Source organism: Bos grunniens, chromosome 3, assembly GCF_055505025.1.
Source record: "Bos grunniens cultivar Pamir isolate PY7600 chromosome 3, Bosgru_T2T1.0, whole genome shotgun sequence".
Classification (NCBI taxonomy): domain Eukaryota; kingdom Metazoa; phylum Chordata; class Mammalia; order Artiodactyla; family Bovidae; genus Bos; species Bos grunniens.
In genome coordinates this window covers 87,638,919-87,650,278 of record NC_141167.1, presented here as the reverse complement: position 1 = coordinate 87,650,278, position 11,360 = coordinate 87,638,919, and the positions used below count along the sequence as shown (strand labels likewise).

Genomic DNA, 11,360 nt, shown 5'->3' with positions numbered 1-11,360 from the left:
CAAAAACATTACTTTAGTGTACACTAGCAACACATCTTCAGATATGTGAGGACTAAAGAAATTTACCTCGGGGGTAGCTAAGAAAATGAGGAAGTAACCCAGAAAGACAGTCCTGAATAATAGCTGCGCAGCAGCCAACAGAGAGCGCCTGAGCTCTTAACAAGGAGGAGAAATGGATGAGAGATGGAGGCTCAGGAAGAGGCCTCCCTTCTATTAGTAGAAGGAGCCCTCTGAGGACTCCTGCTCTGAGGGCCTCAGAAATGGGAACAAGAAGTCTCAGAACATCTTACTACCAGACAGGATCCCCATGCACCCAGACACTGCCAGTGTCACCACTCTATCCCTAGGAAGCAGCAGGGCCAGTTAGACAGTTCAGATGGTCAGGAGGAAAAAAGATAAGACATAGCAGGTGTGGTTAAGGCTTTATTGGTGATCAGCAGGGCTGGGCAGGGCCCACACTGGGAGAGCAAGGCCTGCACACTAGGCCTGTCCTGGTCTTCAGGGCAGTGCTGGGGGCTCAGGCTTGAGCTCTCCAAGCCAGGGATCTGGTCAGGCTACTCATAGCAGGGGAGGAAAAAAAAAAAAACAGCAACATGGAAAGGAAGGATGATCTGGTTGGCTTTAGAGCAGAAAGCATAATGTCAGGGGGTGACTTCACTGAAGAAGAGTGGGGTGCTATAGAGCTTAAAGATCCTGGATGAATGGGGTTGGGAAAGAGTTGGGGCCAAATAAGACCTAAGTGCGACAAATGGAAAGAAAGAAGGAGAAAACAAGACATCTGGTTCTGGGGTGCAGGAAGCTCCAGCTGTTCTCCACACACAGCACTGGCTCCTCGCTCCATCTCCTGCCGTCCAGAGCACTACTTGTTGCCCCACACAGCCATCTTTGAATATACAGGGTGTGGGAGGAAGCGGCTGGACTTCATGTAGGCAGAGATCCTCTTCAGGCCCTGAGGGTGGAAAAAAGAAGGTCAGGTCTGCTGCCCCACTGGGGCTCATGCAATTCCACTCCAGACTTTGAGTTGGAACCCTGGTCCAACCCTTCCTTGTGGAGTGAAGCAATCAGCAAAAATCTATCTTCCTAGGGTCCCCAGTTCTGATAAGTTACCTCTTCAGTTTCCTGTGACTAATGTGGTATCTTACTAAGACCTGCCACACATGGAGAACAGGCTGTGTTAGCTGCTGTATATACCCAGAGATGAGAAAACACAGCCATCCCTCATTCCAGTCCACTTCAAATTACTGTGATTCACACGTTTTGTGTATTTTACAACCTGAAGCTTTGTGCCAACCATCATTAAGCAAGTCAACTGATGCCATTTTTCCAACCACATCTGCTCACTTTCTGTCTCTGTGTCATCTTTGGTGATTTTCCCAATATTTCTACTTTTTCATTATGATTGTGTTTGTTATGTTGATCTGTGATCAGGGATCTTTGATGTTACTGTGGCAAAAAAATCAAACTCCCTGATGTATTGAGGGTTTGGGTCTAGATGCCCACAATACAGTGAAGCGAGTCACATAGCTTTTTTGGTTTCTCAGGGCATGTAAAAGTTGTTTATAGTATACTGTAGCCTGTAAAATGTTCAATAGCATTATACCTAAAATATAAATATATATTTATCTTAATTTAAACATCCTTTATTGCTGGGCATTAATTCTCTGGCAGTCCAGTGGTTAGTTAGGACTCCATGCTTTCACTGCCAGGGGCTGGGTTTGATCCCTACTCTGGAATCTAAGATCCCACATGCTGCACATCTTGGCCAAACAAACAAACAAACAAACCTGAAACTTTCTTGCCAAAAAATGCTGAGACCCTCAGTACATCAGAGAGGGTTGTACCTTGAAGTCTCTATAGTGGGCAATTTCCTTCCCTCTCTTTCCTTCTTCCAGTTACTCATGATTCTGTCTCAGAGACAGGATCGTACATTCATTTTAAGTTACATTCACTGATCTGAGCCTCTCCCCTGTATGAGTCACTGTATCAGGCCCAGAGGGGATGCAGAAGTCACACAATCCTGGCGCCCGGCCCTGGGGCTCAGTGCAGCTGGAGAACTACAGGAATTCTGAGGTATATGTGACAACTGAGAACCTCCACAGAAGTAACCTAAGAGTGGTTAGTGTGTCCTTATCTGGGGGGAAACGGGATCACAGAGGTTAAGTACCTTCCTCACGTTCAAGCCACTAGAAAGTGATAGCATGGAACACAGCTGGCTCTCTCTCCAACTCTGTGCTCTTGGCAAAGCACTCCCTTCCTCCATTTCCCCACAGGAGGGCTTGTCTTTCCTCCTGCACACAAACCTGGTTCTTTCGAAGAGGGAGACTCCAGGCTTTGCCCACAGAGGGACCCCTAGCACAACAAAGAGCCTCAGAAAGTACATGAGCAGCTTGCAGAAGACACCAGATCTCACCCAATGACTCAGCAAAACCCAGAAGAAAGGTGATAGGAGGGTGAGAAGCAGCAAGACCAGGCTCTAATTATTCCACTTAAAGGACAGAATCCAACTCCTGGCTGGGACCTGAGCCCACTCTCACTGGGCCCCGACCTACCTCATCCCCAGTCCTGCTACAGCCACCCAGGCAGTGAGACACTCAGATGTACCTGTGCACCATCTTCTCAAGACCCAGAGTTCCCAGGAGTTCCAGACCTAGGGCTGACTGTACCCCACAGCCCAGGGCCCACAGGCCACACACTGCAGTCCACATCTGTCCCCATCCTCCTTCCCAGGCACTCATCTCAACTCTTTGTTGCTCTCCAATTATTAATAGTTGACTGAGGGTGACGATGAGCTGGGAGGTGAGGTCAGGCTGTGCTCCTTCAGAACCAAGGACGTTCCACCCATACCACACAGCTTCAGGGTTCCTGAAGTTCTCCAGCTGCACTGAGCCCCAGAGTTAGGACTCCAGGATTGTGTGACTTCTGTATCCCTCCTGTGCCTGACACAGTGCCTCATACAGAAGACGCTCAGATCGGTGAATGTGACTTAAAATGAATGGACCATCCTGTCTCTGAGACAGGATTATGAGTAACTGGAAGAAGGAAAGAGAGGGAAGGAAACTGCCTACTATAGAGACAAGATAAGATCTTCCCAAGAAGGCATCTACCTATGGAAGAAAATCCCAGAACGAATTACATTCTTGGAAATCTCGGTACAACCCCAGAGAGGGAGCCAATAAGCCGCAGGGCCCTTGGGTGATCAGGAAAAAACATTATGTCTTTGACACCTAAGATCACTCTTACTGTGCCTCAACTCAACTAATGCCAGCCACATCCAAACTCCTGAGATTTCTGCTTCCTCCACACTTTCCTGAGCTCTGAGCCCAGACAACAAAAGGACCTGAGCTTTTCTCTTCCACACAGGAAACGGAGAGCCATTGACTGCTGCCCATAGAATCCAGACACTTTAACTGGGAGCCCAGCACAGCCTGTACTGGTTCTGTGACCATCAGAAATTACACATCCTTTTGGCTTATTCCTTGTCTTTAAGATGGAGGTGATACTTCTTTACCTTGTAGAAATAAGGCAAAGATCAAATCTGATACAATGTATGTAAAGTCCTGAGCAGAAAACCTGGCATAAACCAAGTTCTCAATAAATGCTAGTTATACTTGGTTTTCAGAGAAGGCAATGGTATCCCACAGTACTCTTGCCTGGAAAATCCCATGGACGGAGAAGCCTGGTGGACTGCAGTCCATGGGTCGCTGAGGGTTGGACACGACTGAGAGACTTCACTTTCACTTTTCACTTCCATGCACTGGAGAAGGAAATGGCAACCCACTCCAGTGTTTTTGCCTGCAGAATCTCAGGGACGGGGGAGCCTGGTGGGCTGCCGTCTATGGGGTCGCACAGAGTCGGACACGACTGAAGTGACTTAGCTTAGCTTATACTTGGTTTCAGTTCCAATTAGGAAAGCTGCAGGGAGAAGAGTGTAGAGAAAAGAGATGTATTAATAGTAGGACGATCAGGAGAGTACCTCAAAATGAGAGATGAAGTCTTTCAGGTTTGGGAATGCATCCAGGCACTTGGGCTCAAATATGCGGTGAATGTCAAGAACATCATAAACCAGGAAATCCACAAAGGTGAGCTGCAGAAAGACAAAGCATGAATGTGCACCAAACTCTGAACCTCAGGAAAGTGACAGCTCTCCCTCCCCTAAAGCCATCCCACTTACCTTGTCCCCTGCAAACCAAGGCCTCCTCCCCAGAAACTCTGAGTAGAGCTTCATCTTTCCAGGGATCTCCTTCAAGTATTGAGACTTTAGTTTCTCCTGAGACACAAAACAGCTGTCACTGCCCTCAGACACAGACTCCCTGGCAGAGCAGGCCTCCTGGGGATGATTCTGATCCCAGCTGCCAGGTGAGGAGCCATGTCCCCCAACTGAACCTGGGTTGGCACCCACCTGCCATTCAACCCACCTGTGTTCATCAGACTCCTATGGGTACTACCTCCCATCTGTGAGAGGTAATGGGAAGGCAAAGGCCAAAACCACACTGTTCCTGACCCTGTCACCAGTCAGCTCCAGACACCTGCCCTGGGTCAGACCAGCAGTTCTGTGAGATTTGGCAGAGCTCAGGCCTCAGACCTCAGGCTGATCAACACTAAAATAACTATGAAAGAAGTCCTTTGTTCCAGTGTGGGAGACAGAATGGTCTGGATGCCTGGACAGTTGGAAAGAATTGGGAGCTGAAAGGAAGGAAGGAAAGGAATAAAGTCTGACCCTGGGCTGCCCACTGGACACATGTCCTGATCCCTGAGATGCCAAGGAGGAGGCACTGGTTGAACTCATAAACACCTATATAGGATGTGAATTTCTACCCTGGGAGGCTGGACTCTACCCTAAGATTGATGGGAACTGAGTCCAAGGTTGCATTTCATGCACTGGGAGTTCTGAGGGTCACTCTCAGAACTCTGTAGGGACTAGCTTGGTGAATCAGTAGTTTCCAAGGAGTTTAAATGGCAAAAGGACCAGTGTAGATAGGACCCTGTCCAACTCAGCAGGAGTGGACTCACAGTCAGGACTTTAACAGATCCTGACTATGTAAATGTAGACCCAGCCCTGCCCACCGGGCAAAATGGGTTTATGCCTGAGATGTTGAAGAAGAGGCATTGCACTAACAAGGTAAATATCCTGTCTAGGAACTGAATTTCCACCTTGGGGAGTCTGGATTCTATCCTTAGATTGGGGAGAACTGAGTCAGAGCTTCTATATCCTGAATTATGTTATGAGAATCACTCAGGGGACTCCATATAGACCAGCTCAGTAGCTCCAAGGAGATCAAATCACAAAATGATCTGTGTAGAAGGGATAAACTAATCTAGTCTCCTTTTAAAGCACATCCAGCCCAGATCAGTGGGAGGAGACTCACAAATTCAGGGTTGTAGCAGAGTATAGCCAATTCATTAGCAGTGTCCATAGTCTGGTTCTCCAATACATCCACGCGAATCTTCTCCTCCTCTGTCTCCCCACCTGTACCCACACAACAGAGACTCACCCTCAGTATCCCCTCCCAGCCCAGCCCAGGGCATGGCCACCTATATCCCTGCCCCCAACCCCAGCCCCACTCACACATGTTGTGCTTGCGAGCAATGTAGCGAAGGATGGCCTTGCTCTGGGTGAGCCTGTGAGCTCCATCAATTAAGTAGGGCAACTGGAAGAACAACAAGGCCAGGTGAGGTGGGCCACCAGGCTCAGTGCATCTGGTCACTTGAGGAAGGGCAGAGATGAAACCTAGCACTCACAGAGCCTGCCCCATGGTAGGCACTAGATAATATGCTATAAAATGGAGGGACGAGCTGGACACAGAGTATCATTGAAGGGCAGGGGAGAGAACCAGGAAGCTGAGAGACAGAGCAGAAGGCACCTGTTCCTGAAACCTCTAAGCCAGGAAAGGAGATGGATTGAGACACTGTCCACTCCCCCTCCCAGCCCCCCAGCCCCTGCACCTACATTGGGAAAGTCCAGGCCCAGCTTGAATTTTTCATTCAGCCACTGGCTTCTGTCATAGTCGGGAGCTGAGAAAAAGAAGATGCAGTGAAACAACCTCCCAGGAATCCAACCCTCCTTCCCAGGGGACCTACAAAGGAGTCAGGGGCAAGATGCCCCTGAACTGGTGGATCTGGAATCTGAATCACTAATCTCACATGGAGCTTTGAGGGGAAAAACAAACAGAAATTTCCTGAAACTACATGAGTAATCCTTACAAAGGATTTAGGTAAGCGCTAAAGGGAGCCTGTGCCAATGGCTGATATAGGACCCAGCTGCGGACTCTCACAGCCTTCCTTGGAGGCCAGCTACACCCTAAAGGGTTCGGGAAGGGGCAGGTCCCTGCTCCAGCTGGTGGAAGGCGATAGACGTGAACAACAGGGGTCAGGACATGGGATGCTTGGCACCAAACCAGCATGAGTTGAGCAGAAGTCAGGACATGACAAGGATGCCATTACCGTCCCCCATCGTGTACTTCTTTTCCTCATAGTTTGAGTCTGTGTACTCCAGGAGCAGGCGGATGGCGTGGGCTAGCTGAGAGAGATGCCAGGACACAGGGCAGATGTCAGGTCTTGACTGCAAAACTTTCACTGTTCCAGTCCCTCCCATACTCCCAACCCTCTCCCCCTATCCACCCACTTCTGAGCGCACGCGCGCGCGCGCGCACACACACACACACACACACCTGGGAAGGAGGCGGCGGTGAGAACACACAAGCACACAGCGGTGCGAACACACACACACACTCACACACACACACCTGGGAAGGAGGCGGCGGTGAGAACACACAAACACACAGCGGTGCGAACACACACACACACACACACACACACACCTGGGAAGGAGGCTGTGGTGCGAAGGGGCTAGGCTGCAGCGAGCAGAAAACATTTCTGGCTTACCGGTCCCCAACTGCGCAGCATATCCCCGCCCGCCTCCATCCCACCCTTCCTAGCGGACCCCCGCTCACCCCGCGGATGTCCCAGTAACCCAGGGTCATCGCCATAGTCAGCGTCTGTGGATCGGATTTCCAGCTCTGCACCGTTGATTTGGAAGTTTATCCGGTGCCTGGGTCAAGTCTGGGTGTGGCCTGAATGAGGCCACGCCCCATCGCCTCTCTCCGCCCCGCCCCCAACTATTGCCCAATCTCCGAAGCTTCCTGGCACTCGGGGCACCCCGGACTCTTCAACGAGGCATCTGCGCCCAGGGCAGTCGAAATAGTCCATTTCCCCCTCCAGCCTCAAAACTCGGGAGCCGAGCTCTGGACACCAGGACGCTGAGGGCAGCCTGGTTCCCGTCGCCAGTTCGATCTCAGCTAAATCGGGGGAGTTGGTAGCACGCTCGGGAAACAAGCCTGAATCCTAACGACAGCACGAATCTTCCACCTCCCCTGCCCTCCTACAATCATTCAGACTTGCTCCTGGATTACCGAGTTCCCTTGGGCTCTGGGAAGCTCTTAACTGCCAAGTTAAGACTAAGAGTGGGTGCCCCTCAAATCGAAACTCTAAATGAGCCGCTGGCACAGGAAGATCAGTACTCCAAGTAATCCTCACGCTCCCCCGACTCTATAATTCCTGACGGCAGCATGTCTTCTAGAACAAACTATTAATGGGATACAAGAAACACCCACAAGGTGCAGGAAGAAGTTTGTCAGTGCTTTTCTTTCAGGGACTAGAGGGGACTCATCCCTTCAGTCGTGTAGCTAAGAGTGATAATCATCAAATGTGAATTAATCAAGCAGATTTATGGCCTAAATAATGGATCTAAATACAGAAGCAGGTCCAGCAAAGAAGATATCCAGGTGCAACTCCAGAAATAACCCGACAACCAGCTAGATGTACTCCATTTTGACTGGGTCAATGACCTGGGCTTTGGTAGTCACAGAGGGCTCTGAATGAAGAGGGGAGAGCTGTTCTTTGAGCAGCTGGGAGCCTCTCCTGCTGCAAGGGGGACCGGTAGGGGAGGCCAGCAAGGAGCCTGGACGACACCACACAGGACTGCAGTCAGAGTGGGCCCAGCACAGCTTGGCTGTCCCAGTCCACAGATTCCTGCCCTGATCTTGACCCAGGTGTGGTTCTGTGTAGGAAAGGGTGGCTCAGGTGGCCTCTGATGTCACTCTGTGATACAACCTCCTCAAAAACAGTGTCCTACCTGCCAACTTTCCTCTTTGAAGATTGAAGGCTATTTCAAAATTACGAGAAGAGGACAAGGTTGGCCTGTATTTCCTTTTCCCTTGTTTAAAGTATACTACAAAGTAATGGATACACAAAAAGAGATGACAAGACCTTTTAAAAACAAATCGATTTCAGAAGTTAAAAGGCAAGCTTGGAACTCTACAGGAAAGTCAGTTTAAAATTAGCTAACACTTTTTAAGGATAGAAAGGTCCCAGTATTCAATAAAGGTTTCAGACCACCAAGATAAAGTATGGAGTGGGGGTTTGAAGAAGACAGACTTTCTCTAATCCATGTTGAATCACAGACTCAGAGTCTACACATCTCTGCTAAACTGGGGAGCAGGGAAAGTGTATCAGCAGAGACCCGCAGAGCTCAGTCCCTCTGTGGATGCCCCTAGCCATTCCCACCCTGCCAGTCTTCAGAGCTCAGCTCTGGGTCCAGACTCAAGAGGCAGATCAGGGAAAGGCAGATTCCCTTGTCGTTTTGCCCAAAGGGAGGAAATAGTGGCTCTGGCCACACAAAAGTGCTGCCTGTCTTAATAGTTATATTTTTCATATAATAAAGGGGTTGTCATTCTGAGTTTTACACATCTTGAGCTTGGAAAAGACACATGACTGGATTCCACTGAGAAAATAACTTTCTTAAAAACACTAAACAGAATAATAACAGTTAAATAGATATTGTTAATAACAGTTAATAATAATTGTTAGATATTGTTAAAAACAGTTAATAATAACTGTTAATTGTTAGTTAACAGTTAATAATAATTGTTAGATATTGTTAAAAACAATTAATAATAACTGTTAATTGTTCATTAACAGTTAATAATTGTTAATAACAGTTAAACTAGAAATTGTTATGCTAGTATTCAGTCAGTCAGTCATTTATTTACAAAAATCATTGAAATTCTGTCATAGAGCAGCACTAAGAAAAAGAAAATTCTAGGTAGTAACGGCTGGAACTCAGCTAGGAAATACAAGGAGAGATTTTAAAATATAGAAGAGGTTTTTAAGTGTTCAAAATCTCTGAGGGGCACTGAGAGAGAGGGAGGCTGAAGGCAGGAGAAAGAGGCCGTGCCTGCTGGGACAAGAAACTGAGGACACAGGGATGGGCCCCAAGCACAGGCGGCCTGTCAGGAGGAAGACGTCAATCCTGCAGGAGGAGGAGGGGGGCTGGCGGAGAAGGCTCTCAGACTCAGCCTCCAGGCCCAGGGGTCCCACCGATGGGGGCAGTGGGTGTGGAAGGCAGTAGGGGGCAGGGGGACTCGGGAAACTGGAGATGGGGCTGAAGGGCCTGATGCAGCCAGTGGTTGCCTCGCTGATATTCAGTGTTAAAGCGGCCACATCTGGATTTACAGGCGCTCTCGCTTGACTGGAAGTATTGACAGGTTCTAATATTTTAGAGAACACTGTGCAGGACGTCAGAACACATAGTGTCCAGTATCCAGTCGAGAATCCTGCCTGACTCTGCACTGTACTCCATCCTTCCAGCTCTACTGCTGACATTCTGAACTCCCAGAGTAAATTTAAAATTCTATGTAAAACAGCCTCAGAATACAAATCAACACTTTAAATACCAACAGTAGTATTAAATTGTGTTCTACTTGATAGAAATTTTTTAAAGGTTTTTAAAGTATTATCTAGATAAACTTTTGTAACCCAGGATACAAAGGATATTTTTTAATCTGAATAGAAAGTAAAAACCATAATTTATAAGATTCTGTCATAGCAGTATATAGTTTAAGATGGGGACTTTACAGGTGGTGCAGTGGTAAAGAATCCGCCTGCCACTCCAGCATTCTTGCTTGGAAGATTCCATGGACAGAGGAGCCTGGTGGGCTACAGTCCGTGGGGTCACAAAGAGTCAGATGTCATAGTTTTAAGAACAAATAAATATAAACAAAGGCTTCAAGAATTTAAACAGGAATTAAATTTAAAATAAATAACATGTGGAATTGTATTTCTATGTGTTTCTGTCCTGTCGTGTTTTGTGTTTCTAGGAACATTTTTATTTTATCTAGATTATCCAGTTTGTTGGCATATGATTCTTGGTAGTATTCTGTTGCAATATTTTTATTTCTGTAGATTCAGTAGTCCTGTCCCACTTTCATTTCTGATTTTAGTAATTTGCATCTTCTCCCTTCTTTCTTAGTCTAGCTAAAGGTTTGTCAATTTTGTTAATTTCATAAAATCTTTCAAAGAAATTTCTTTAAAATTTTCATTGATTTTCTCTATTGTTTTTCTATTTTATTTTTCTATTTATCTCTGCCATAATCTTTATTATTTCCTTTCTTCTATTTATTTCGGTTTAGTTCTTTTCCTAATTTCTTAATTTATAAACTTAGGATGTTTATTTGAGATCCTCTTGTTTTTAAAGTAGCCATAAATCTCCCCCTTAGCAATGCTCTTGCTGCGTTCCTTAAGTGTTTGCATTCTGTGTTTTCAGTTTCTCTCCTAAGTGTTTGTGCTTTCTTATTTTTTGTTGTTATTGTTCAGTCACTAAGTCATGTCTGACTCCTTGCAACCGGATGGACTGCAGCATGCCAGGATCCTCTGTCCTCCATTATCTCCCGGAGTTTGCTAAAATTCGTGTCCATTGAGTCAGTGATGCTATCTAACCATCTCGTCCTCACCTGCCCCCTTCTCCTTTTGCCTTAAATCTTTCTCAGCATCAGGGTCTTTTCCAATAAGTCTGCTCTTTGCATCAGGTGACCAAAGTATTGGAGCTTCAGCATCAGTCCTTTCAATGAATATTCAGGGTTGATTTACTTTAGTATTGACTGGTTTGATCTCCTTGCAGTCCAAGGGACTCTCAAGAGTCTTCTCCAGTACCACAATTGGAAAGCCTTCTTTAGGGTCCAACTCTCACATCGGTACATGACTACTGGAAAAACCATAGCTTGGACTATAGGGACCTCTGTTGGCAAAGTGATGTCTCTGCTTTTTAATATGCTGTCTAGGTTTGTCATAGCTTTCCTTCCAAGGAGCAAGCATCTTCTAGTTTCATGGCTGCAGTCACCATCCACAGTGATTTAGGAGCCCAAGTAAAGAAAATCTGTCTCTGCTTCCACTTTTTCCCCTACTATTGGCCTTGAAATGATGGGACCATGTGCCATGATCTTAGTTTTTTCAGTTTGAATTTATACCAGCTTAATTCAAATAGCTCTTAAATACTTTGCTCTTATACATCTCTGTCCTTTCTCTTT

The 11,360-nt window shown here is 46.9% G+C and overlaps 1 protein-coding gene across 3 annotated transcripts; it reads right to left on the bottom strand.

Moving 5' to 3' along the window:
• Positions 1–410: 410 nt before the first annotated feature.
• LOC147375992 (glutathione S-transferase Mu 1) lies at positions 411–7,031 on the bottom strand. Of its 3 annotated transcripts, none has more exons than XR_015160618.1 (8): positions 6,951–7,031; positions 6,442–6,517; positions 5,948–6,012; positions 5,567–5,648; positions 5,367–5,467; positions 4,172–4,267; positions 3,651–4,084; positions 411–949 (listed from the first exon to the last, which is right to left on the bottom strand). XR_015160618.1 is itself a non-coding variant. In XM_086391701.1 (8 exons), the coding sequence occupies exons 1-8, from the start codon at positions 6,984–6,986 to the stop codon at positions 860–862; spliced, it is 657 nt and encodes a 218-aa protein (XP_086247827.1). In that variant the 5' UTR covers positions 6,987–7,031; the 3' UTR covers positions 411–859. The 3 variants fall into 3 exon arrangements, 1 of the variants encoding a protein (XP_086247827.1); XM_086391701.1 differs by having other exon boundaries at positions 3,974–4,084; XR_015160619.1 differs by lacking the exon at positions 4,172–4,267 and having other exon boundaries at positions 3,651–3,912.
• Between the last annotated feature and the right edge of the window lie 4,329 nt (positions 7,032–11,360).